At 36.7% G+C, this 27,946-nt stretch overlaps 1 protein-coding gene across 10 annotated transcripts in view; it reads right to left on the reverse strand.

Moving 5' to 3' along the window:
• Window positions 1-27,946, reverse strand: part of ATP11A (ATPase phospholipid transporting 11A) — a 139,664-nt gene that overhangs the window by 27,938 nt on the left and 83,780 nt on the right. For 8 of the 10 annotated variants that reach the window (XM_076360808.1, XM_076360790.1, XM_076360780.1 and 5 more), the window contains 15 exons: window positions 26,181-26,288; window positions 22,168-22,296; window positions 21,585-21,688; window positions 18,684-18,734; window positions 16,665-16,729; window positions 15,010-15,091; window positions 13,572-13,722; window positions 12,152-12,349; window positions 9,088-9,261; window positions 7,495-7,658; window positions 7,141-7,212; window positions 5,311-5,384; window positions 4,956-5,059; window positions 2,440-2,621; window positions 981-1,232 (listed from right to left, as the gene is read on the reverse strand). In XM_076360808.1, coding sequence (XP_076216923.1) covers window positions 981-1,232; window positions 2,440-2,621; window positions 4,956-5,059; window positions 5,311-5,384; window positions 7,141-7,212; window positions 7,495-7,658; window positions 9,088-9,261; window positions 12,152-12,349; window positions 13,572-13,722; window positions 15,010-15,091; window positions 16,665-16,729; window positions 18,684-18,734; window positions 21,585-21,688; window positions 22,168-22,296; window positions 26,181-26,288 — 1,910 coding nt within the window. The remainder of the gene's footprint in view (window positions 1-980; window positions 1,233-2,439; window positions 2,622-4,955; window positions 5,060-5,310; window positions 5,385-7,140; window positions 7,213-7,494; window positions 7,659-9,087; window positions 9,262-12,151; window positions 12,350-13,571; window positions 13,723-15,009; window positions 15,092-16,664; window positions 16,730-18,683; window positions 18,735-21,584; window positions 21,689-22,167; window positions 22,297-26,180; window positions 26,289-27,946) is intronic. The other 2 variants (XM_076360798.1, XM_076360817.1) reach the window with 2 other exon arrangements.

The raw sequence follows: 27,946 nt of genomic DNA on the forward strand, positions 1-27,946 counted from the left end.
GTTTTAGAAACTCTCTGCTAAAATATCACAAATGATTGTTAGCTTGTTGTTCCTTTACTACAAACTTATTGCAAATGCATATAAAATGGACTTGCTAGCTGGTTCCATATTAAAAAGAAAAACAAAGCAAAGCAAATACACACCACTATGTCTGGAAGACAATAACTTCTTTTCTTAATAACATCTTAAGATGATAAAAATGTTTTAGAATCTAATTGTTAGGTTTTTACAGTGGAACAAAAGAGCAAGTAATGTGTACCAACTACTAAGCTTCAAATAAGTAGCCTAATTTATTACCTGTGTTTACATTATACCCGTTTTTTGCTTTTTAATGCCGTTTTCTATCTTCTTCCATGTTATGTTTCATGGAAATCACTTCTGTATACATGATACCTATCCTTCTCTGGATATTCAAAATACACAGAAGACAATGGTTTCTTTACAGTTTAGGGCACTTTAAATATTTTTATACACACCAGAAGATTTGGTACTATGCTGTTGCCTGTTACCTGTCTGTAAGCGTATCACAATCTTCCCTAGAAATAGCTCAGTAGGGCCAAATATTGTTGCTCCCTGTGGCCTTGGTCTTATCAAGAAAGTCACATCACATACTAACTCTGATTACAGGAATAAATCATGTCTGCTTCCTTTTTAAAAGTTAGAAACAGTATTTTGCTTTACTATCATTTTTGCCAAGAATAAATATTTTTGCAGTGGAAAAATATATAATTGTCAGTTGTGATTTTTCTTTTAACAGTTAAAGCAGTACCAGTAATGAGACAGAGAAAGAACCATGACCGTGAAGATTTAAACTTATATGGAACAAAATTATACTTAATTGCCATACAATAATTCACACTTTAACAACAGAAACTGAAACATAGTATGTTGCTGCTCTTAAGGTAATCTATCAATCATTAAATTGTTTATTAAATGCACGGAAGCCCATTCCTGGCTTAAAAATTAAACTTTTTCCTTACCCTGAGAAAGTATCCCTGGTTAAGCTGCCATTGTGTCTTAGGACAGTTTTGCTTAGGTCAAAAAGCACATCATGTAAACTCTGTTCCTCAATTTTCTTTGTGGTTAGCTCAAGTATTTGTGTATTTCTCCGGAACAGTTTGCAAGCATAGCAAGTAGCTGCAGCAGTCTCCATTTTGTCTCCCGTCAGAACCCAAACTTTAATTCCAGCTTTCTGGAGTGCTTCAATAGTGTCAGCAGCTTTTTCTTGTAGTCTGTGGAAGTCAATGGACAACATACATTGATAGATTGCTTGGAAATGAGAAATTCAGAGGTCCTTATTGAAAGTTTCCATAACCAAATTAAAAAATTCAATAAAAGTTATCACATCGAAGAATTTTGCCCAAGGTGTGAATCTAAAAATGTTTAGGGGAGTAGTACATTACAAATAATTAGTTTTGACACTGTCAAAGTGCTCAAAGTTTCACCTTTCATTTATACAGCCTAAAAGACAAGATGCTTCTTTCCCCAGACAAGTACTTCAATTAAAACATTTTCAGTGCTTTCAGCTAATGACAAACAGCGAAGTACTGCTGAGTTATTAAAATTACCTCCCAGTTTTAACAGAAAGTTTATTTTTTTTTTAAGACCTAAATATTCTTCCTTCATTTCCTCAATACCCATTTTGTACTTCCTCCAAAACTTTTCCCTACAATTTGTTCAATAAGGTATTACACGAACTGCATGTAAATGGCTTGAATATACTGATTTTTGTACACTTAACTATTGTTACTAGCTTACTAAATTATAAAGTTACCATGTGTAACTTTAGTAAGCTAAGGCTATGGAATTGATTCAAATAAAGGGTTTTTCAAATAAATCTCTAATCCAGAAAAAGAGTTACAAGAGAGTCTTCAACTACTTGTGTTCAGTTTTGGGCCCTGTGTTCAGTTTTGGGCCCCTCACTACAAGAAGGACGTCGAGGTGCTGGAGTGTGTCCAGAGAAGGGCAACGAGGCTGGTGAGGGGTCTGGAGAACAAGTCTTCTGAGGAGCGGCTGAGGGAACTGGGGTTGTTTAGCCTGGAGAAAAGGAGGCTGAGGGGAGACCTCATCGCTCTCTACAACTCCCTGACAGGAGGTTGTAGCGAGGTGGGTGTCGGTCTCTTCTCCCAAGTCACAAGCGATAGGACAAGAGGAAATGGCCTCAAGTTGCGCCAGGGGAGGTTTAGATTGGACATGAAGAAAAATTTCTTTACTGAAAGAGTGGTTAAACATTGGAACGGGCTGCCCAGGGAAGCGGTTGAGTCCCCATCCCTGGAGGTATTTAAAAGACGAGTAGATGAGGCACTTAGGGACATGGTTTAGTGGGCATGGTGGTGTTGGGTTGACGGTTGGACTCGATGATCTTAGAGGTCTTTTCCAACCTTAATGATTCTATGATACTTTGATAACATCACATAAACATAGTAGAAATGTACTAACCGATCTTCAACAGCTGTAGCACCGAGTAAAATAAAATCTCTTTCTATCTTCTCATACACTTCTGCCAATTTCTTTTCCCGGTCTTGGAGGGCCAACTTTGCATTCTGAAGCAGCTTCTGTGCATTGCTATATTCTTCTGCTGTGAGCTTTTTATATGCGACGCACAATGTTCGCAGTCCCTCCTAAAGAATATAATCAAAAGAAACAAAATGCCTCTTAGAAAACTCTTAGACTTCTTGCTGGTGTTTATGCTGGAATATTTGAAAAATTGGAATGATTTTACAATTAAGATGAAGAGTCCCGTTACTCACTTTTATAGTGAAGTGAGTACAGTATAGCCTAGTACGGTATAGTCTAGACGAGAACATGGGTCAGCTTGATTCTGTGCTGCCCTGGAAGCAGTTACAACCTGAGGGACAAACCTCAGTCCTTCAGAAGAGAAAGAGCTCACCCACCCAACTGAATGTATGAAATTACCAGGGAAAGGAAAGTCAAGGTAAAGGCTTCCTTCCCTATGTGTATAATTAGGCAGGACGAGTAAGAATAAATAACAACAATATAAATAGTAGCTCTGCAGAGTCTGATTTTGATGCTGTGTTGCAGCAGAGACAGGGACAAAACATCACAGAGAGTGTTGAAAGTGAAAATCCAACTCTGTCATTTCAGTCAAGTGAAAACTAGAATTTAGCTGTGGGTGTTTCAGACTAGCTCAGACTTTTGGACTGTGTGATGAATAAGAAAGGGAGTATATAGACTGTGCAAGCCAGGAAAAAGCTGCTACAACACAGAAAGGAAGTTTTGCCACCTCAAATATATTGCCTCTCACAACACCTTTTAACTGGCACTTTATCTTCATAAACTTTAATCCAGTAGGTCATTGTATAGTTACTTATTACCAATCTGTCCTGGTTTCAGCTGCGATAGAGTTAATTTTCTTCCTAGTAGCTGGTACAGTGCTGTGTTTTGGATTTAGCATGAGAATAACGTGGTAACACACCGATGTTTTAGTTGTTGCTGAGCAGTGTTTATACTAAGTCAAGGACTTTTCAGCTTCCCATACTCTGCCAGCGAGGAGGTGCACAAGAAGCTGGGAGGGGGCACAGCCAGGACAGCTGACCCAAACTGGCCAAAGGGATATTCCATCCCGTATGATGTCATGCTCAGTACATAAGCTGGGAGGAGTTGGCCAGGGGGCAGCAACCGCTGCTCGGGGACTGGCTGGGCATCGGTCGGCGGGTGGTGAGCAATTGCATCGTGCATCACTTGCTTTGTATATTCTTCTGTTACTATTATATTATTTATTTCAATTATTAAACTGTTCTTATCTCAACCCACAAGTTTTCTCACTTTTACTCTTCCGATTCTCTCCCCCATCCCATCAGGACAGGGGGAGTGAGCGAGCGGCTGCGTGGTGCTTAGTTGCCAGCTGGGGTTAAACCACGACACAATCCAAGGAGAAGTATTAAAAAATCTCCCTGACTCTTGCTATTGATAAGGGCAGGTGCCAGGTGGCTTCCTGTATCTTCTTTCAGACACTTCTGTATGTAGGAGCCAGCCCTATTTCCAATTATCCAGGATGAAGAAATAGCTCTTGGTCTGGATTTCTCTCTTGACAGACATTGGATGGATACGATACATAAACACGCCTTTCAGTTTCACTAGCCTCCTTCACTTGTAATTATCAGACAGCTGTTTCATACAGTAAAGCTTAACAAAGCACTTTGGCAAACAGTTTTGAAGTTTCACTTCAAAACAAAACCAGGTAACGCTGTAGGTAATTTTTCACATACTTGTAATAATACTTTGTTTTCAGTCTGAGTACTGGGTGCCAGCAAATTTTATCCCATTTATAAGACTGGCAGTTATATTCCATTGCAATGGGTTCTGCATATTTTTGGCAGAATTCAGTATTTTACAACTCCAAATACTACCTTTTAGGTAAAACCAAGTTCTGAATTTCTTTTAAAGATGATCAGGCAGTTCATAGTTCATTTTTAGCAAGCAAAAATGTAAGTATAAGGATGATCACCGCACTGTTTCCCTATAAGAAGCGCATTTGTTGCTACATTGTACCCTAATGGATTTTCTCTTTTAAGAGCTTGTAAAAAAGCAATCAAAGGCAGCAAATCACAATTGCTAAGGCTGGGGACTGAAAGCAGGGATGAGATTTTCAGTGAAGTTTTTCACTTTTCTTTCATTCAAAAGTTAATTCAAACCACCACAGTTGTGAAAATGCCATACTAAAAAGCTAATTGATGACCTCTAGTATAACATACTGTTGTGCATATCTAATGCATTCATATCTCACCACAACTGCCATTTGGAAGATGAGAAGGAGGACAGATTCAAACAAGGGAGTAACACAGACCACTATGTCTGTGTCCACTTTGGCATAGAATAATCTCGGTGCCTGGGAAGACAAATCTGTTACCAGATCAAGCAGGAGGTAAGGACACTTAATTTTTTTTTTTTTTACACTAATATCACATGAACAGATCAACAAAATGGAATCTTACCACTGCATTGCGTTCAACTCTGGATCGTATTTGGTCAATTTTGCCTTCTTTAACTCTAGGAAATATGGAAGAATCTGCTCCCTTACAAAACAGAAATATATCACCTAAAAGAGACAGCATACGGAATTCAAAATGGTCAAATATATCTTTCTTCAAAAAAACATCCAAATTACTAACTCTTCAAACAGATTCCTTCCAACTTTTTTATAACATTTGCAGTCCTGCTGGTAGCCGGTCCCCTTTTTTATAAAGAAAGGCACATAGACTGTGATTAATGCTTAACTCTTCGATAAACCTGAAATAAATTCAAGAGAAACAAAAACATTTACGAAGAAACAGAATGTGACAGCCCTACCTGTTGAAGATTTAACAATTACACTCATTCTCCGTCTCACAGAATCAAAACTCAAAACCTCTAATAATTCAAACCTGAAACAGAAATAGAATATTTTTTAAACAACTCTGCTTTTCCAGATCCCTAAACTGGTTATTACGACTTCAAGCATATCAAATAAAACATGACTTCTAACATGGAAAATTATGTTGAGTACTGTGGAATATGGAACTAGTACAGAATGAAACAGCAGGTTACAAATAATAACTAGGGGATGCCCTCAGCTCCTAATTACTTGAAACAGAATTTGTCTGCACGGTGTTCGTAAGCATCTTTGGATGTATAGTCAATGCAATTTATTTAAGCAGAAGACTAGAAACCTTGCAGTAGAGCACTATACTGCTTATGAAGTAAGTAAATTCCTACCTATAATACCTAGGCATAGCCTTAGAACTTGAAATGTGCAGGTTTTTACACAGAAGTCTTTATTTAATATTTTTCTAATTTTGACTATTCCTATCTCTCAAAAGTGCCCACCTAATTTCATGAATCTTGCTCAAGTGTTGACTGACAAGTTATTCAAGTGAAAAAACATTTCTTTTTACTGGTTTTATATTTGCCATTGTTTTTATGATTTGATTTTATCCCACGTTCCTTTCCCTTCTAGGAGGAAAAATGAGCATGAGCTCCTGTTGTACTGTTTCTGTATAATTCATCAGTTTATAGACTTTTATCATTTACTCTTACCTATTTCCTTTTATCCAAGAGAGCCCCCCCCTTTTTCCAGCACAAACATAAGCATCCCAATCATTAATCCCAATCTCTTCAGGATTCATCTGTTAATATTTTGCTTATAAAATAGATCTGCTTATTTAATTAGATCATCCAGTTCTAAGTCCTTACAACAGCCTGGGATTCAAACCTGTGCAAGGCCACAGTGTTTATTCCATTAGAAGTTACAACAGGTTCTAACAAGGAGCTGAATCAGGCCTATGCCTACAAACTGCGATGCATTTTGGAGAAAATTCCTAGTAATTATAGTGCTTTCATAAATCACCAAATTATACCGACTCCAGTTCTTGTGAGTTGAGCCACAAAAGTCTGAAGTAACCTTCAGGAAAAATCCTCCATATTCCCCTAAAAGGGGGAAAAATAACAGCAGGGTTCCTTTATTTGTGCCCAAGGGTCCCTGCGTAGTTAGCAGAGTACACATGCAGTAAGACACAGATAAACAATAGCCTTAACCAACAGACATCTACAGAAGTGTAAGGTAACATTTTCAAAAGTATCTACATCCCATTAAACAGCTGTACTACTTAAATGTTATTGAAAATTTTACTCATATTATGGTCTACAAGATTTATTCTACACGTCAAAGGAAAATGACAAAAAACCAGTACCTCTTTTAAATTTTCTTTGAACCAGCTATAAAAATTTATTCTATAGATATTACCCTCCTATAAATTATATGGATTATTTGTGAACAACAAATGGCGTACATACCATTTTCTATTAAGAAAATATTATTTACCATATAACAAAGGAAAAATAACCATAGTTCCTAAAACTCTTAGGAACTATCAGATTAGGTCATGAACCCAACACCACACCTTTGTTGTTGTATTAATATTTCATATTGCATATACTGTCAAACTAACAGACTAAGTGAAAATATAGAACTACAGGGTCTATTAAAATTATAAATATTAGTAGATCATTTCTTTTTCTACTAAAATGTACAATTTCTGACTTTTCTGAATTAAAAATTAATCTATAGGGAAAGAATAATTTATTAAACACATCAGTAAAAACTCTTCACCAGTCTCTTTTGTTATATTTTTAACCACTCACTTCTCTATGTTATTTTCCCGATTTAAGATCTCCATAAAATTGTCCTTCAGCCTTAGATAGGTGTAACCAAGTCTGTAAAATGAAACACACATCAAGAGAATGAATACAACAAATATATAATTATCCAGTTTAAGCATGTCATAAGGATTTAAGACCGAGCTTATCTTCCGAAAAAAAACCCAAACGGTTTTTATTTGATTTATGACTATGAATAATCATGACTGTGTGTTAAGAAAATCATCAGCTCTAGCTGATTTGGTGTTTGTTATTATCATTTTTGTGCTGAAAACAATTTTGAACTTCAGCGATTAGATCTCTAGATTAAAAAAGTATAATACCTACTTACACACATACCTCTGTATTCCCTCAACTAAAGCAACTTCATCAGGTGATGATGAAATATATATACAAGATCTTCTTGAGAGCTGGTTTTTCTTCAATCCATCTACGCTGTCATCATCTTTTACCTGAACAGTGTGGCAAAGACAAAGAGCTCGGAAAAACAGTTCCTCTCTCTCCTAAAAAACAAAAGGAATGGTTGTCATTATGTGTGATCACTTTCAAGTACTCCTTTGAAAACTTTTCTTTTGGAAGGTTAGCAATGTCACTGATTGCTATTTATTACCAGATAAAGGCAGTGTCACAGGTCACCTGCCCTTTAGGGGGAGCCAAGTCTTTCCCAGTGGTAACCACACAACTGCTTAATAGCTGTTAGTGCTACCTAGCGTTGCCATGCAAGTCAAGCTGCTGATGCCCAAAAAAGACAGTGCGCATCTTTTGCCTCCTCTCAGTGCCTAGATGTGGCTAAAGGTTTTTTTCTTTACTTTTGCTTAAACTTTACCAACCTGTATTAAATACCAGTCAAGGCACAATTTTAGGAGTCCTGAGTCCAGACAGAGGGACGCAGCACCCGGAGCAAAAGCGTTAACAGCCTTTACAGATCTCAATTTCTTACGCAGCTTGAACACCTCTCAGAGCTACATAAAATAAAAGGAGTGTGGACATTTTGGCAGCTGGAACCAACAACTTCTATGAAGTTTCAGATGGCTTGGTAATGACAGCTTCTGACACCAGAAAGAGATTTCTATTTCATAGATACCTGGCTGTGTTCTACCTGTATCTTTGTGTCTGAATCTTATTCTTCTGTGCTGTTCAACACAAACTGTCTGTGTCATTGTAATTCCAAGATAAAAGCACAGTGTACCTTGGGACCACATTCTGAGGGCCATGGGTGAGAGCCATAAGGCTGTTGAATTACACCAACATATTTTAAGAGGCCTTGTTTTGCCGTAGTATGTAAAGCCAAAGTATGATTTGAGACTGTATCGATATATTTTAAAATATATTGTCCTTTGGCTATGATTATCCTGCCCATTTACACCCTGCTCATCAGTTGACATGTGAAGACTCCTTAACTTTCAACTAACTTTGCTTTACACAGCAAAAAAGCCACAGCACATACATGCTGTGTGTAGCACGTTTCAGATGTGGCTGGATATATTAAGTCACATTTAAAAGTAATTTAATTTGATCATAAACCATTCTCTGGCTACATCTTCACTCAGTGATGACTAAGTAAGTGTTTGCATTGAGCACTCATTTTCCCCCTTGAGGAGTTTCCTGCCTTGCTTTCCCCATTGTAGCTAATGTTAAACGAAAACCAGCTATTATGTTTCTTTAGCTGTTAACCAGAGAAAGTTCTATATTCTTGGGTTTTATTTAATTCAGTTTTACAGCCGCAGTAAGCTGGGAAACATCCTATTAAGCCTTTAAATCTTACTCTAAACTAGGAAAGGAAAATGTCTATGTTGTGATGCTTTTCCTACCGTTATCTACTTTGATTAGTGGAATTCAAGGATGTTATATTTCTAATATTCCCTTCATCAGCACAGTTCAATTTTCAATGTTTCATTGTAAAAAACAAGAACCTAGAAAGAGTCATCATACCTTTCCACTTCCTCCTGGAGAAGAATCGATCATATCAATGCCTGTACAATCGTGAAGAATTTGGCCATTGCAGATAACATGTGGTACATAAACGTGCCCTTCAATGCAACATTCTACAAACTCCATGTTGTTCTCAGTTAACGTTCCTGTTTTATCTGTGAAGACATACTCAATCTGCAAATGAACACAAATTAAAAACAGCAGGAATATGAACAGAGATTTGCCAAGGTCTCTTAAAAAAACTGAGATTATTACTGGGTTACACCTTCCTTCAAAGATCCTTATGCAGGCTCTTTCAGAAAAGGAAGACAACAATTTCTTTTGGGAGTTATCTTCCACGGAAATGTGGGCCCTGAAAGATTTTACCACACAAGAGTATCAGCAAAGCTATCTTTTGCCTCATAACACATATAAATAATGTGTCTAACCTACTTTCACTCTTCTCTCAAGCTCCTTTTTGGTTATTAATGTCTTTCTTGGTGCAAGACAGATATTTATGGAAACAAAATGCACACAAATGCCATTTCCTAGGGATCACTATTTAATGTATGTGCCTGGATTTGGATCAGTTCTGTCAGAATGGTCCTTAGGGTAGTATCAGAATTCCACACACCAATTACATTAGTTTAAATGAGGACTCTGGACTAGTGGTCACATACAGTTATACACATGGGCACTGTTATTGCCCTGGAAACATTCCTTTCGTCTCAATATTGAATTTTTCATTAATTTTATCTTTTACAATGAGGCCTAGCATTTAAGGATAACAACATCAAAAATAAAACCAAAACCTGAACTATAAACCAGAACAGCTAGATCGGCACAAGCTCAATTTTGGATATTGAATATAGGTATTGTATACAGATTGCATGTACATATTTCATAAACTGAGAGCATTAGGTAAGAATAGGAATTAAACACTGGAAGTAAGGCAATTATTTAGTATTCGTCAGACTGTTTAACAAACTTCAACATTTATCAAGAGCATCAAACAAAAAAAACCAAATTTTGCTCTCAGTCATAAGAGAAGTTATTAAATATGTGAACTTTCCTTCTAGATTGACTTTTCTAATATTCATTAATCTGAAAAGGCAAGTTTCCAAATTTTCCAGTGGTTTGTTTTCTGTGGACACAATACCTGTATTCAACTTTTTTCAAAGTGGACGGGATTTATATGGATTTATTTCATCTCAACTCCTATATTCAGTTTCATAGTACATTGAAGCAAGATAGAAAATGCTATCAAGCAAAGGTCTTTTATTCATTCAGTGTGCTGCTTTGGGATCAACACCCGTTACATGAAAAAAGGAATAAAGCGTGTATATCACTACGACAGTATTTACTACAACCACAAATAAGGATTCGCAATCAAAGCCTTCATTAGAAATATGATGTATAATAACTTTCAAAAAGGTAGAAGCAAAATTTAGTTCATTGGATTCGTACTAATAATGCCAAGTACTGATGAGGGTCCCGTTCTAGGGACGACAGTTATTTTTTATAACAGAATCACAGAATGGTTGAGGCTGGAGAGCACCTCCGGAGGTCATCTGGTCCACCCACCCTGCTCAAGCAGGGCCACCAAGACCTGGTTGCCCAGGACCATGTCCAGAAAAGTTTTGGTTATCTCTAAGGATGGAGACTCCACAGTCTGCCTGGGCAACTCAGTCACCATGACAGTAAAGCAGTGTTTCCTGATGTTCAGATGGACCCTCCTGTTTCAGGTTGTGCCCATTGCCTCTGGTCCTGTCACTGGGCACCACTGAAAAAGGCCTGGCTCCATCCTCTTTGCACCCTCCCTTCAGGTATTTATATACATTGATAAGATCCTCCCTGAACCTTCCCTCCTCCAGGCTGGACAGTCCCAGCTCACTCAGCCTGTCCTCACATAAGAGATGCTCCAGTCCCTTCACCATCTTTGTGGCCCTTCACTGGACTCTCTCCAGTATGCCCACGTCTCTTGTACTGCGGAGCCCAGAACTGGACACAGTACTCCAGGTGTGGCCTCACCAGTGCAAAGTAGAGAAGAAGGATCACCTCCCTCCACTTGCTGGCAATACTCTGTCTAATGCAGATGAGGATACCATTCGCCTTCTTTGCCATAAGGGCACACTGCTGGCTCACGTTCAACTTGGTGTCCAGCAGGACCCCCAGATCTTTTCCTGCCAAGCTGCTTTCCAGCTGGGTGGCCCCCAGGGTACACTGTGCCCCGTCATCCAGATCATTAATGATCAGCCCTGGACCCAGCATTCACCCCTGGTGTACACCGCTAGTTTCTGGCCTCCCACTAGACTTTGCACTGCTGACCACCACCCTCTGGGCCTGGCCATTCAGCCCGTTTTCAGTCCACCTCCCTGTCTGCTCACCCAGCCCATAATTCATCAGTTTCTCTACAGACAGTACCGACTGTCTCCCATAATAATAAAATACTTGGTACTACCTTTCATCCAAATAGATGTGTGTCCTTAAAAGTTTAATTACTAGCTTGGCTGTACAAAAATAAGGAAACACACCATCCTATTTATTTATTTGAAAACCTGTGAAAACATTTTTAATTAACAGAGATCCTAAATATTTTCTCAAAAAATATTCATGTGTATCTGTGTCAAGGTGATGATTTTCTTAACACAGAATACTAAACATAGAATTTCTTTTGGAAAATGAGAGTGATAGCCAATCATTTTACTGGATGAAACTTCTGTCTGGAGATTTGATGTCAGTCTAGCCAGAAAAAAAGGTGGTTTTTTTTTTCCCGTCTGACTTATACTGTAAGGAAGTTAGATGCTTATATAAATCTCCCTCTGTAGTCAATGGAGAGAAATCATTACTTTCTTAAAGTGTTTATCCTTTACTAATACAGTAATACTAATTGACTTCCACTGACTGGCTGAGAAATCAGAATTTTTTATTCTGAAAATCAGAAGATCGCAAATTTTATTTTTAAAATTAATCAGCACTACAGAAAATGCACACTAAGCTGAAAAAAAAAATTTGAAGTGACAATTTTTAAATGAAAAATTATGGTAGAAATAGTTGAAAAAATTTATCATTCAATGAAATTTACCTGTCCCAACTCTTCATTGAGGTCAGAAGTATTCACCAGTGGTCCTTCACCTGTGTCCTCATCAAACATTTCCTCATCCCATGTAAGGAAATAAGAACCAAGAAATTTCTGCATTTCCACAGTGACATACATGGATACAGGAATAATGTAGTTGAAAAGAACCATGAATGCAAGGAAGTCTGTAAAAGCTCGAAGAAACTGCCAAAGAAACAAGATGAAAATACTGATTTTTCATGTACCATCAAAAACCGAAAGATGACTACGTACATTTGCAAATTATTTTTTTCTAATAACTTCCAAACAGTAACCAACAGCTTTCACAGCTCACAGTTCAGCACAGGATGTAACCTTCATCATTTATAACATCACAACTAATTTGGCATGAAGAAAAAAAAAAAACTTTTTTGTTTTAAATTTGTATTTTTCTTTACAGACAATACAGGTGTAGAGTACAGTTACACATCATTGTTGTAAAGTCCTAGAGCAACAAATGAGAGTGGTGAACACCTGTATGAGAACAAGGAAAACATTAAAATGTACATTCATAAATTACCAGAAAAATACCGTAAAACTACAGTAAACTCATTCAACGATTACCAAATTACAAATTTCAGGCAGCATTTCATTAACAAATACAGGGTTTCCCTTCCTTCTCTCAATACAAGTAGAATGTGTGCACATAACCTGGCTCAATTTTTTAAGTGGTGGAGACTTGTTGGAAGTGTAGTCAACCTGCTGAGCAGGTTGAGATAGGGTTAGTGGTGGTAATAAGGAATCTATAACATGCCCGGCTAGCGTGTGCTCATCATGCATTTAGGGTAAAGAAGGAAATCTTCCCCTAGTCTGACTGGGAGGATTTAGTGAAATAATATTATGCTTTCTGTAGTGCTGGGTTCAGTTCGTTACTTTGGATCATCTGGGTATCTGTTCTGGATTATGTCCTTGCTCCCGTAAGGACATCGGACACTGGCAAGCTCTGTTGCTGGTGTCTAGTGCTCATGACAGAGTTACAGAGCTATATGAAACTATGCTTTTGAGGGGTATTTTTACAGAGATTCCTACAGCGGATTCTTTTGAACACGTCCATTATATGACTGCCAATAGTTATGGGACTCCTTTCAGTCCTATACTTCTCTGCAAGAGGCCAGTTCTTTAGTAATTCACATAAATGACAGGAAACTCAAATAGACATCCATGAGGCTTTTTATACTTAAACAGACATTTTCTCATCAGTTAAATTCACAACTTAAGTGCAAAAATTTAATATACAAGCTTTCTACATATATACTGTCACTATTGTTAGCAAAAAAGGCAACAATTTATGACTGGTAAGTAAGCAGGCTGTATATACTTTTTAGTAGGATTCTTATAAATTAAGCGTTTAGTGAAACTTTTTTGGTATTTTAAGTTATTTCCATACCAAATTTCTTTTCCTTTCTGGCTCTGTTTTCTGATTATACCATGGCTCATCACGAAATGGTTCACTCTGCCAGACATACTTCAGGACAGTATTTATTAGTGCTTTACTGATGAGAATACAGAGGTATACAATAAGGAATACATTCATTGATCTAAAAAAAAAAGCAAAATAAGAATTCCATTAGCATGTAAACTACAGAGTTTATTAAAAAATGTTATACTTGTGCATCAGCCTAACGTTTGCTGCAAGTTTAACAATGCTATGATGTTAAATAATTTCTCTACATTGTTTTCCCAATGAAGAAAAATACCATTGAGGACCATTTTCTATTTAAAATGTTGACTGCTGTAACTGTTTCCAAAACGTGTGTGACACATTACCAAAACTAGTCTGTTAGGGAAAACAATAGCATAGATGGAATCATAATAGAATAACCGGGCTTGTATCTGCAGACCTTTTTATGCCATTTCTCTGAACCAGTATAAAAACACTCACATAAGTACTTTTATAGAAATATAAATCTATCGAGAACATTTCGCTATGTAGCTGTAATGGTTTAACTCTTTCTAGACAGATCTGAAAAAAGAAAGAGCAAGAACACTTCGCATTTAAAATTATATTTTCATCAACGATGGGCATAAACTAAAAGCATGGGTTATACATCAATAACAGTAGAAAGAGACACATCATCATTGCTCAGTCACTGCATAAGGGAAGGGCTGTCAGCTGGTCAGTACATCTTGCCTTAATCAATGACATCTTTTTTTTCACAAGGTTGGACACCTTACTCGGAGCTGATGATTTCAGATAGCAGACTAGGACTAGAAAATAATTCCATTTTTAAAAAAGTAAGGGACCAACGTCAGCTCATTCCTTGAGGATAGCACTGTCTTTCTTTCCCATCAAATGTGCCTGTACAGAACTTTTAATTTTAGCTAAACCATGGAAAACCTGCCACAGACAGGCTTTGTGTTACTGCAGTTGATCCAAAGTGAAGTGCATCAAAAAAAGTTATTTTTACTGAATTCAAGACTTAATTGCAATGAAAAGGAATGTTAGGATATTGAAGCACAATCTTGGAAAACTGTCAGTAGGTGTACTCTAACCAGTGAAAGAAAAGTCTTCTGGAACAGCAAAACACATCATACCTTAAAAAAGGTAAGCATTACATTAAGGTGGCTTTTTATTTTTAACATTTAACATTGAATAATAATTCAGTACTGAGAACCTCATTTATATGGCATTATACGACTGATTTTATAAGTAAAAAATGTTAAACAAAAAAAAGCAAATTGTCAGTCCCTCTACCTCTTTTTTAATTTGAATCAATGACACGTATGCTTTTAGGAAAAAAAAAAAAAAAATCCCCCTTTACCCCTTTTATTCACCGTTCAAACATGCAGTTTTCCACCCCCAAAATAAATATTAGAAATTTTACTTTTCTACAGCAGATCGCTTCTGTGATTTTGCCTGGTAATTTAATGCCATCTTAGTTTCCATGCCGGTGTAGATAGCAACACCTGAAATTAGACAACTTGTTTTACTAAAGATTGCACAGTACAGTAACTTCATAAAAGCACAATTCACTAGATTATTATACTGTCATGTCTTTAAATTCTCTGTAGTCTGAAGAAAAAGAACAAAGGTTTGGATGATACTCAAAAATGAGAAATGGCTTTAATATCTTGGTTCTTAGAGGGAAATTTTAAGCAGCATTTACATCCCATTCCAGAGTCACAGTTCCCAATTTCTAACATGTTGCTATGTATCAAAGCCAAACAAAAGCTGGGTTTTGAATAAATCCCTTGTGTTTGTAAGTTCTTTTTTTGGCCTTAATTTTAGAATCTAAGTCATACATTGTAAAAGAAAATCCAGACAGGGCTAAACTACAGGATACATCCAAGAAGAATAAAAGGCAGCCATCAATTTTCTTGCTTCAGGAAAATTTAATAATTCGTGAAAAGAGTGATCTTTTAATATTACCAATTTTCTGTTGATAACACAGATTGAGACACTAAACTTCAGAAGATCAAATACAACAACTAAAAGAAGCTGTAGACCAGAAGGTGGATTTAAAGTACTTATTAAACCAGCACACCTGTACATTGCTAAAATAAAATAATTTAGGATATGGATTGTGCTGGGGTAATGGCAAACACTGCATGTGTTAGGCAGACCAGAAACAACCACTCATATTAGGAACATTTCTGCCTGATACACAAGTTAACAGAAATACTAAAACCATCCTCTGAAGTTTACAGAAATACTTACTACAAACTAATTATATTAATTCATCTATTTCAGATTACATTTAAAAGCAAAGAGAACAAGTTTAAATTAATATATACTTTTTACACTCTTTTTGAAGAAGTTGCACGATTTTGGTATTTTAGGCTAAGTAGTTCATGGCTATCTACGATCTTCTTTCTTGGGCATACGGAAGTTGTATATGATAGAGGATGACTTGGATCCTTGTCCCTTTTGTCACCAGCAAAGAGTGGCTCGTTACAACAGAACTACTACTGCCACTAGGCTTTCTTGAATTTCCAAAAAACATATCTCAGCTTGTGCTTCCTACTTCTGCTAAAATAGTAAAAATTTTCCATGGAATGAAGACAATTCATACACACAAAATACACTGGCTAACAGAAAGTCTGATTTTGATCAGGAACTGTTTAAGTGGATTTTTTTTTTCATCAGCCATATTTATATCTGATTGGGGTACCTGTCTGTTTTGACAAATGAGCAAAACAGATTTAAAATTTTTCGACAGGCTCATTAACTGCTTTGGGACAACAACATTAATTCACAGTGCTTGTTCAAGAGCCATATATTTACATGAAGAGTTGAGTCATCTTCACTAATCCTTGAAGACTAAGCTATAAAATCCCCCTCCCAAAAATCTCTATAGTCATTGTACATCATTAATAGTTACTTTACTGCAATGAGAGCAATAGTACACCTTATAAAAAAGTTGTAAATCAAGTGATTCAATAGAAATCATATGCTCAGTAGTAACTGTAGGGTTATAACCTTGTTAAATGTTTTCTTATTACTTCAGGGTCCATTTAAATAATCAATAGAAATATTTACCAAAGATTTTTTCTGTATTCTTTAAAGTGGCTCCTCTAAGAAGCAGATTTTCGGATCCTAATGGCCTGCAAAAGATAAGGATTACAAAATATAAACATTTAGAGAAACAGTAGACCTTAGTGGAAGCCACGTGAAACAGGAAATTAAGTTTTACTCAAATATTTTTATTTTGTGTAACAAAATTACTAGGCATATTTAAAGCTTTTAAGTGAAAGTTAAAAATATACATATAGATGCCTAAAATTAAGCTCATAATTTCACAATTCAAGTCTTAAACCAATGCATCTAAAAACCACATATATAGGTACCGAAATAAAGACTCATCATCCTAATCGTAAGGTGCTTATTTTTAAAAATACTGATTCAAGTCTTTTTTAGGCTTATATAAACTATAGTGTCCTGCATGTTATAATTACTTATTAAGGACAATACATTCTTCCATCTTATTTTAAGTATAAATGGCATATAAGGTATTGTTTGATACTTACTGTATGCATTTCAAAGCATAAAGATGAATATAGGTAAAATAATTTACTGAGGAGTAGGGGAATTAATTTAAGGATCCCCATGCAGTTTAAAATAATATTTTGGAGCACGATATGTAATACAAATCACCATATGAGTGCAAAACCAAGGACGACTTTATAGACAGACACCACGCAGAATTGTCAGACTCTATCCATACATCAACGGAAAAAAAACCAAGAAGTAAGTTCAGTATTTCTGAATGTTATTCAAAGTGTTCCTGTGGTATGAAACCCCCAAAACTCAAGAAACTCTAAACAAACAAAAACCCCAGGGCCACAACTCTGATGTAAAAACCTGAGACTAGTTCTATTTAAACCAGTGATGTTGTATGAATGATTTGGATTATAAGACATTATACCCCAATATAGTAAAAACCACCAATTGCTCTAATAGTGCTATCCAAGGAATACAAGTCTTAATGCCACAGATTTTCTTCTCGTGTTATACACAGATCAATCTACTGCTGTTGAGACTAAAAAGGTATTTTCTGCTTATTTTCCTTTCTTCTCCCACCCAAGTTCATTTCCAACCAACTTTATTAGTCAAAAGAATCTTTAAAGTGAAAGAAGCAAAAAAGACAGTTTTCATAGCAGATTGTGATAGAAAATCACGTATCTACAGACACATTGAGGTTAGGAAGGCCCTTAGCCAGAATGGAGTAACTTCCCACATGCTGGGGTCTAGGACATCACCTGAGCGAGAAGCCTTTCCCTCCTATTGCTTTGCCTCTTTGTGGCAAGGACCTGAACAAAATCAGGTACAGCAAGTCTCTTCCTTGCTGGTAGACAGGAGATCCTAGGCAGAAAAGACAGGAAGACTCGTGCCTCTTTTGTACTGCTTCATTTTTCTTCTCTATTTGCTGGACAAGGAATGTCCTGGGCTACAGACTGCTCCTTGAGCAGAAAACACCGCGCTCCCTTCGGGATGAAACCTATTTGCATGGGAGGCAGACCCTTCTAGCTGCCAGACCCAGGGTAACAGATTGCCGTCTCCTGTCATACAAAATGCATTTCCCTGGACGTTGCCTTCCTGAACACACACAACATCGTGGACATTTTAGACAAATGTACAAACACCCTTAGTAAGACTAAACATGGTATTTGGCATGTGCAAACTCTTCAATTTCTAAGAAGAAAAATGAGAGAAATACACAAGTGGTACCATTCATATTGTTTAGTGCACTGCTGAGACCCCATGCTAATGGGGCAGTATTGTACTGTCAAAATCCTATCAACATCATTTACAAACTAAATACATGTCAAATAAAAATTGAAGTTGAATAAAGACATAAAAATATAAAATAAATCTATCTGATTAAAAGATGAAATATTTATGATATATGAAATAACAGTCTGGATACTTCAAAGAGAAAAATGTTCTATCAATAAGACAAGGCAGCACAATGTTGGTGAACCAAAGGTAATTCTCATTATTGATACTTATTCAACCCTGAAAATGTTTAAATGTGTAGAAACTCCGGATTTTCCCTACCTCGCAGTAGGCTCATTCCTATCATGGTAAACATTTATTCGACCAACAAATCTGCAAGAGAAAAACACAATTAGTTTAACAGCACTACTAATTTGTGTATTCTTATGCATATAATGTCCCAATATTTCAGGTTTTTTAATGTACATTACAAGGACATACAATTCTCTCTATATATAGATATATATACCACTCATACATATATAAAAACAAAGCAAATTACTCTCATTTTTAAAAATATGTGAGAATAGATTATTTGAGAAATATTTTCTAGAAAGTATTTATTACAGTGAGCAGTTTCCAACTGAACACGCTCTGATTATCCAGAACATAAACAAGAACTTAGAGATACATATGGTTATATTTAAAACATGTAAATAAAAAAAATTCACAGAACAGTAAATCAATGTAAAGTTTGTGTATAAAAAGATATGAGAGATTACAAAATTAGGAAAAAATCTTCTAAGCAGACCCATTAGCAAGAAATAACAAGAAATCTTATTCTCTAAACTACCTGAGGTAAGCCAGTGTAATTACTACCCTTTACAAAACCTAAAACCTACAACTGAGTTAAAAACAAAACAAAACAAAAGCATAAACCAATAAGCAATTTTCCCTCTGAATATCTCTAAGTACATTTTTTCTGTATGTGGTGGCTTGACCCTGGATAGCAACTAAGCACCCCCAATGAGCCTCTTGCTCATTCCCTCCCCAGCAAGACAGGGGAGAGAATTGGAAGAGCAAAAGCGAGTTAACGACAGTTTAATAAGTGAAGGAAAAAAAACCCCAAGGGACACAAAGGCAACCACTCACCACCTCCCATAAGCAGACCGATGCCCAGCCAGTCTCCAAGCAACAGCTACTTTGGAAAGACTACCCCCCCCAGTTTGATTGCTGAGCATGGCATTATATGGCACAGAATATCCCTCTGGTCAACTGAGGTCAGCCATCCTGGCTGTGTCCACCCCCAGCCTCTTGCCCACCCCCAGCCTACTTGCTGGAAGGGCAGAGTGAGAAACAGAAAGCCTTGACACTGTGCGAGCACTTTTCAGCAATAGCTGAAACACTGGTGTTTTATTAACACTGTTTCAGTCACAAATCAAAAACACTACACCACATGGGCTGCTATGAAGAAAATTTACTCCATTCCAGCCAGACCCAGTACACTGTATTTGCAATACCACTGTCCAAGTGGGTAACCTCAGATCAAAAGGCATTAAGCCAGACATTAGCATTCTGGACGGCAGAGGAAACTGTGGGGAGCTGGTGGGTCTGTTACCCTGAAAGGGAACCTCTCAGGCTCAGAGGAGCGTCGACCTGTCTGCTGAGAGAATATACAACACATGTAAAGACACTGTACAGTTTGTTATGATGCATCATGACGTAAAATGACCATGTGCCTCTGGAAAGAAAGATTCGCCACTGTGGTCTGTTGAGAGGTAAAGTGCCAAGTAAAAATTAGCAGAGATAGCAGCTGTCTACCAATAAGCGTTCTCATTATTCGTGTGTCAACAGTCATCCCAACAAATTCCACCATCTATAATAGCGTGAGCTTCAACTTCCAACCATTCACTTTCTGAGCCACGTATTTAAAAAAGGATCGAGCCATTTATGGAATCAGTTTTCTAAAGAATCTGTTCTCTTGCAGATTTCTAGACCAGTTCCTTGGTCACTGAGATCAGGGAAAAGAGACACCTCCACACCTCAGAAATAAGCAATGTTTTCTCTGCATCTTCCAACAGTATTTGCTGACAAGAAAGTGCATTTTAGTCTGTCGCCACACTGTTTTCTGTGTATTATTTCAGCTATTTTTACTGTGGCAGGAAGAAAAAGTGTTTCTTCAATGGTATGTGGCTTTTTGTCTTTCACTATTAAGAAAGAAATCTAAAAAGAGGCATCTAAATATTCACCATTAAGTTTAGTGAAATTTTGTACAGTACTTTTGTAAAATATTGAGTATTGTATGACTTTAAACATTGCTAAAAAACTGTAGAGGTTTTTCTTCACGTTCTGGGTGCTTAGTTTTTAAATGTCTTACTAATTACGATGGCTTCATATTATCATTAGCTAATATCTCAAAGCACGTGGGGTGAGGTTCATCGTTAACAATAGCAGATGTAAACGTATATTTCATATATTTCATATTTCAAATAGACTTGAGAATTTAAAATTTTTCTGGCCGACTTCTTGTCAGATCTGATTAGATTGGCACTGGTTTTACCTTCTAATGCGGCTGATGAAGAGCTCATACTAGGAGTGGAAGTGTTCGCCATTTTTGTGTTGTTCCCTTGTGCTTGCATTGTTAGTATTACCTTCAACCTGTAGTTTCTTTGCAGGAATCTTTTTAAGCCACTTGACCATTTTGTGAGGGTTACTTTAGTTAAAACTAGCTAATACAATCCGTAAATCCACTTAACCAGGCACACATAAACTGCAATACTTCGCAATACGCTGAAAGTAAAGGAATGGGTGAGGGTGCCACTGGCAACCTCGGTTATAGAGCACCCCCTCTTCCCCCGGAGACTCCTCGTGAACTGTATGTGACCTGGGACACTGACATACAGACCGAGTAAGGGTGCCAGTGTCATGAAATACATTAAATATTAGTAAAGCTTAATTTCTTTCTCATTTTTAGATTAAAAAAAAATAGAAATAGACATTCTAAAATTTTTGACATGCACCCCAGCGGATCGTCTTGTGCACCCCGCTTTGGAGGCCACTGCCCCAGAGCAGATCAGTGAACTACCTGCAGGAAAGGAGCACAGATGGAAAACTAACCTGACTTCAGGTTCACTCTGGGGCCCACTCTAACCAGCCAGATGCAGCCAGTATCTTTTCATTATGATATTCTTATAATTTATTGTTAGGATACCTTAAATGAAACAGGTAAGACTTATTTCTTACTTATAAAGGTCAGGCTGAGGTTGTTCACATTCAATGGTAGCATGTAGCGCATCAATTTCTTGTTCATTGTGAAATGCCTTTGTATCTTGAACAGCATAGTAAGTCTGGAATGAATAAAAAGGTGTAAATAAAATTTAAAAAGGACAGATATACAAGAAATTAATCTGCACATATACTTCAGTTCAGCATGAAATAGATTTAGTAACTTTTACATAAGAGCTCATAGTTCAAATAAGATGCACCTTTAAATACTCCTAATTGGTCCTCTTCTTACATTATATGCAAGTACCTGGCAGTGTACTCACAAATCAGATCACCGTGAAAGCATTTAAGTACAAAAAAGTTCGTGCATTATCTCTGTAATCTGCCTATACTGGACACAGACAAAATCACAAATAAATAAGTTTTAAAACTTTCCATAAAATAATTATATTCTAAGAGAAATGAAGTCAACTGGTAGAAACGTAAGTTACGCAAGTTAGTGCATCTGCTCACACATATAAGCATGAAATCGTATTGTGATCTGTGTAAAAAATTAAATGCAAACTTTGCCTTAAAAAGAAAATGTAGAACATTTAATTACTTTATGACTGGATTCACCATCCAAACTAGCTGTTGTAACAAAACATGTTCCATCTCCTCTACTACTTGATAGAAATATTAAGTCACATGGGAATGTTTCATCTTCTTTTACCATTACAATATCTCCAACCTAAGGAAAAAACACAACAAAATAAAATGCATTTATCATTTAAGTAGCAGCCCAAATTTCAGATTTCAAACCCAAAACCTAGGTTCACTCAAATAACTTGAAAATTCATCAATTTTTATTCACACCAGGATTTTACCACAGGAGTAAAGAACTACAGAAATATCTCTGAAAAACTGAATTAGAACTTGTGGAATGACTGAGGTCTACTGTGTACTACCTTTCCTCTCAGGATAATAAGACAGTACTTGCAAAATGGTTAAGTTTTGCAACATTATTTGAGAGATGGAAGATGCTATCCTTTTTTTAAGACTAAAGACAACAAAACATTGTTTCAAAAACAGCTGGAGATGTGAGCTACTCTCGGTGGCTCTTGAGGATAAGCATGTAGCTCTGAATATTATAATTAGAGATAGCTAAAAAAGCTAAGAATTCCAAGTCTGCCAATGAAAACAGGATACATTTTCAGCAGAATTTATGACTAGAAGTCCATCCTATTTTTATCCATGTTTAAAGGTGAGCAAATTAATTTTTATTCATGCAAACATAGGTAATATCTTACAGCATGTTAGAGTGTCACAGAACAGCCAACCAACTAGAAATTCAAAATATTACTGTAAACCATTCATTTGAGGAAAACAGCCTTTGATACATTTTTCCAGGTAATCTTTCACAAAGGAATATAAAAAATTAACAAATGGCAAAAATATACTACGTTTTAAGAATATCAAATTTTCAATAAAAATCCCATCAAAATATGTAATTTTTGCAATTTTTCATGTAGCTCAACATCTGTTCAATATACTTTTATGTCATAATTCATTCTCATAAGATTCAGCTTAATCATTGTTCTCATGATACACTTACAAAGCTAAATTACAATATCCTTAGCAATTGGCAGGAGTCAGTTAATTCTAGTTAAGCGAAATAGCCTGATAACAATCAGCAGTAGTAACATCTAAAAATAAAATTGTGACAGCTTAGATAAGATTTACTAACATGTATTGAAGAACTAGGATGTTGATAATAAATGAGATTTAACTTCTTGTAGACATGAAAAAGGCTTTTTTTTTTTCAACCAATAGCAATGAAAAACTGCAGACTGTACATATGGGCATAGGAGAATGCAAGGTGCTAAGCATACCTGCAACAATCAGGTATGAAAATTAACAGAAACTTCAATAAGAAATTTTCCATCTTTTGTGTAAACGATGGCGTCTCTTTGAAAATCACAACTTCTAGTGCAGCAGTAGAGCTGTACGGTTTACTGATTTTCTGTCTCTGAACAAAAATTAGAGACGTATTAAAACAGCATAATGATAATTGGTTACTCCATTTCTAGGGGAAAAAAAGCTGCACTTTTAACCAATAATAAAAAGTTTTGGGCTGTTCAAATTTAGGAAGGGAATAATTTCCTCATGTACTTCCTTTTGATTAAATGACTTCTCACGTATCATTCTGCAGACCCAGGGAAGTGAAGATACGTAGTGAGACAGTGAAGGGGTAGGTTTGGAACTGGAGGCAGTGAATGTCTTGGCTGGAGCCAGCCTGAACAATACAGAGCCTACATCCCGAAGCGCAGTGGGCCCTGACACTTACTGCTCAAGTTGCCTTATCCTTCCAAGATGTGTCTTCAAGAGAACCTGCCTTTTTGCCACAAAAGCATTAATTATGAAAGACGGTGACATGATAAATTATAATAAAGCCCTCAAAGTGAGAACTTTACCAAAACCAGACAAAACACTGTTAGGAAATTATCTTGAATAAACTGTTAGGTGACAGAGAATCCACCTATTCTTAGAACAAACCGTAAGAACACCACGTAACTATTTTGATTTTACTAGCTCTCTCTACCACTGAAAACAACATTAATTTAATGATCAGCGACCTAAACCACAGCGATATTACTGCAAGTTTAATCATCTCTACAGATACCATAAAAGGAAAGTCAGAATTCTTCAGAACATTGAATCTGTCCAGAAAGTTGGGAGGCCAGTTTAGTGAACAAACCCCTCCTGACAGTGAAGTGTCACTACAAGAACAAGCATGAGAAAAAATGCCCACTGTGTCTAGAGTTTTTTAAGTTGCCACTGAAAACATTTACACATCAGAAAGTGAGTTTTTAGGTCCAACTCAAAGACAAAAGAGTCCTCTTACTTTTGATTTTCACAGATCATAGTGCTGAATGTTCCTTATTATTTATTAAATAATCTAGCAAGATTCTCTCTGTAAGCCATGGCATACAAGTCACCCTGCAAAGCCACGAGCAATCTACAATACAACAGCCTATTAAAACAGAATAATCTAAACAATTTGCAAAAGAAAAAAGGCAGGAATAAGAAAAAAAAAAAAAACCAAAGCAATTAAAAATACAAGCAAAGAGCATCATCTTCATAAAATCTAAAAGATGTTCTGACAACATTTGCCACTCTGTCAGCTACAGATGCAGAGGACAGAGCCAGGCTCTTCAGTGGTGCCCAGTGACAGAAGAAATGGGCATGACCTGAAACATGGGAGGGTCCATCTCATTTTCACTGTGAGGGTGAGTGAACACTGACACAGGTTGCCCAGGGAGGTTGTGGAGTCTCCCTCCTTGGAGATACTCAAAACCTGCCTGGATATGGTCCTGGGCAACCAGCTCTTGGTGGCCCTGCCTGAGCTGGGGGGTTGGACCAGATGCCCTCCAGAGGTGCCTGCCAACCTCAACCAGTCTGTGATTCTGTGAAAAAGAAACCTCATCTTTTAGCAATTCTCTTTTCCCTTTCTTTAATCAAATGTCCACAGGCTTTAGGTGCAGAAGGGTCTACCTTCATACGATCTAGTCTGTTTTCTTGCATAATACAGGTCAGAGAATTTTACCCATTTACCCACACATACAGATATCCCTTTCCATGCAAATATTTCCTATGCCTGGCTCTCCTATCACTTAGTTGCTCAAAATACAATCTCTGAAAGGCAAAGAATAGGGGAGAAATTGAGAAAACATGGGCAATAGATTAATTAATGGAATACAAATTCCAGTTACGTGGTACTTGATTTATTTTTATTTGGAATATTTAACTGTTTAATTACACACATGGAATACTCAGCATGTGATGTCTTAATTTTTTTTATTACCGGGAAGCCCTAGGCAGAAGCTATCACACTCAAAGGGAAGGTCACAGCAGAAAGGCTGTGAACACTGTAGAGCTATTTATGCCCAAACAAGGCAGCGCAGAAAAAGATATCCCTAACAAAGATATTAGAAATAAGGAAATTCCAAACAAATATCTATCAAATTTGCTGAGTTCTAAACAGAATAATGATGAAAAGTTAATCCCCTCACATTAAAAAAAAAAAAAAAAAAAAAAAAAAAGGCAGCAGCAATTAATTTCTGAAATTAACCTTCAAAATACCAGGAAAGGAATATAGCAGCATTCAGAAGGCCAATGAAGAGGCTGTGATTTGATGGGTAATGAAGAAAGTATTCTGAATGTGTTGTATATATATGTATGCATATATATGTATTGTATACATAGGACAAATCGGTAGTGTTGACTATCATAATCAGGCTTAAATAAATTATTAATGTGCATAACGACAGAGGACCGAAAATGGAGAAAAGACAAAAGACAAATCATGAGTGAAATTCCAAGTTAAAAAATGGAAAATGAAAGAAACAGTTATGAGAGGAGTTAATAAAGCAAAGATAAAGCAGAAACATACCTAGCTTCTAAAAATACTTTATTCAGAGGCATTAAATTAAAAATTAGTATATTGTAGGTCTAATCTCCATTAAATTTAATAAATGCTACAACATCATCACACTACATTTCTGTATAATTTGTTTTACAAGAAGTGTGAAGTAAAGCCTGACTCCTAAAATCTGTTAAGTCATAGTTACTTACTCTCAATTTTCGGCTTTGCTTTCTAACCAGTTTACCATGTTGAATGAAATGAACAGGGCATTGGTTCATTGCATTGTCAGCTTTATGTCGAAGCCAATCTTCATAACCCTAGAAAACAGTGAAATGGAATGACGCAGTGATGCACATTTGGCTATAAAGACACAGAACAGCTCTAGCTTGCAACACAAATTTTAAAAATTATTCTTGATCAAGATAAAGAAAAAAAAAAAGAAAAAACATTCTCACTAGAACAAATGAAATTGTGATACACGTCAGTAATACAGTCATGTTGGACATATATGAAAAAGAGCATTCACGGTTACAATTAGTCAACTAAATTATATACTTTAATGAAGACATTTTGATGAATAGGGATGTTTACGATATGTAGAATAATTTCTGGTGTTTAAGTGATCATCTCTTGCTGATGCTCTATTGACTCCTGAGTAAGTGCAAAGTACTTATAGCAGCGGTTGCTGAGAAGATAAAAGTGTAGAAAATATATTGTGGAAGACTGGGACTCCATATCGAAAGATGATAAAGTGACGACATGACTGAAGGTGGTCATATCTCCTGATATTCATACAATTATGTCTATTTTTTTAACCCTATATACAATATATATAGTCCAGAAGAATTTTGTTTCAAGAGACTTTGCAGAGGAACCTATTTTGATTGCTCAATTATCCTCTGAACTTGTGTTTTATACAAACAGACAAAGTAAAGGACAGGGAACCTGCAACTTTCCATTCAAAAGGTCCTGCTGTGGGATAAAGATTGGGACTGACAAAGACGCCAGTGGTTAAGAGATGGAAAGTATCACTTGTATTCCATAGCGTTTTTACATCTAACTCTCTTGAGCGCATTTGAAAACTCAGTGTAGAACAAAAGTATCACTACCCTGGATGCTCTCAGAGACAATCTGGGAACTCATGGAGTCTTTATAACTTTAGTGTAATATACACCAGTTGTTGGGAGGAAGACTCGGGGAGATAGAGAGAACTGCAGCCCTAGGCACAGCATGTCATAATCCAGGCCTTGATAGACCACTACCAAACTACAGTAAGACTCTACAAGTGTAACATTTAAAATCTTAAGAGTGGGAAAGCCACACCTAAAATACTAGCTATTGTATGTATCAACTTTTGCTCACCAGCAAGAGCTGAATTCTAGCATAGAATATACTCAATTGTGTATAGTTAGCACTGTAAAGAAATGGAAACATGGCTCTTCATAGTTTCTTTGAAAACTAATGAAGGAAAAGTCTGCATTTAGCATAAAGCCTGTGAAGGTAATCAGTCACCCTATTAAGGGACAATCAAAATTACCCTCTGGTACAGGGTCTGGCTGGGACAGAGTTAACTTTCTTCACAGCAGCCCATATGCTGCCGTGCTTTGTACTTGGGGCTAAAACAGCGTTGGTTACATCCCAGTGCTTTGGCTATTGCTGAACAGTGCTTGTACAGCATCAAGGCTTTCTCTCCAACCTCCCTCCCACGCCAAAAAAAGGCCAGTAGGCTGGTAGTGGGCAAGAGGCTGGGAGGGGACATTGCCTGGATGGTAGACCCAAAGTGACCAAGGGGATATTCCACACCATATGACATTGTGCTCAGCCAGAAAAGCTCAGGGAAAGCAGGCAGAAGGGGTTGGTTTGTGGCAATGGCATTTGTCCTCCTAAGCAAGTGTTACATGTGTCTTCCAGGAAGTAGCTGGACATCTGCCTGCCGATGGGAAGCAGTGAATGAATTTCTTATTTTGCCTGACTT

Source organism: Aptenodytes patagonicus, chromosome 1 (assembly GCF_965638725.1).
Source record: "Aptenodytes patagonicus chromosome 1, bAptPat1.pri.cur, whole genome shotgun sequence".
NCBI lineage: Eukaryota > Metazoa > Chordata > Aves > Sphenisciformes > Spheniscidae > Aptenodytes > Aptenodytes patagonicus.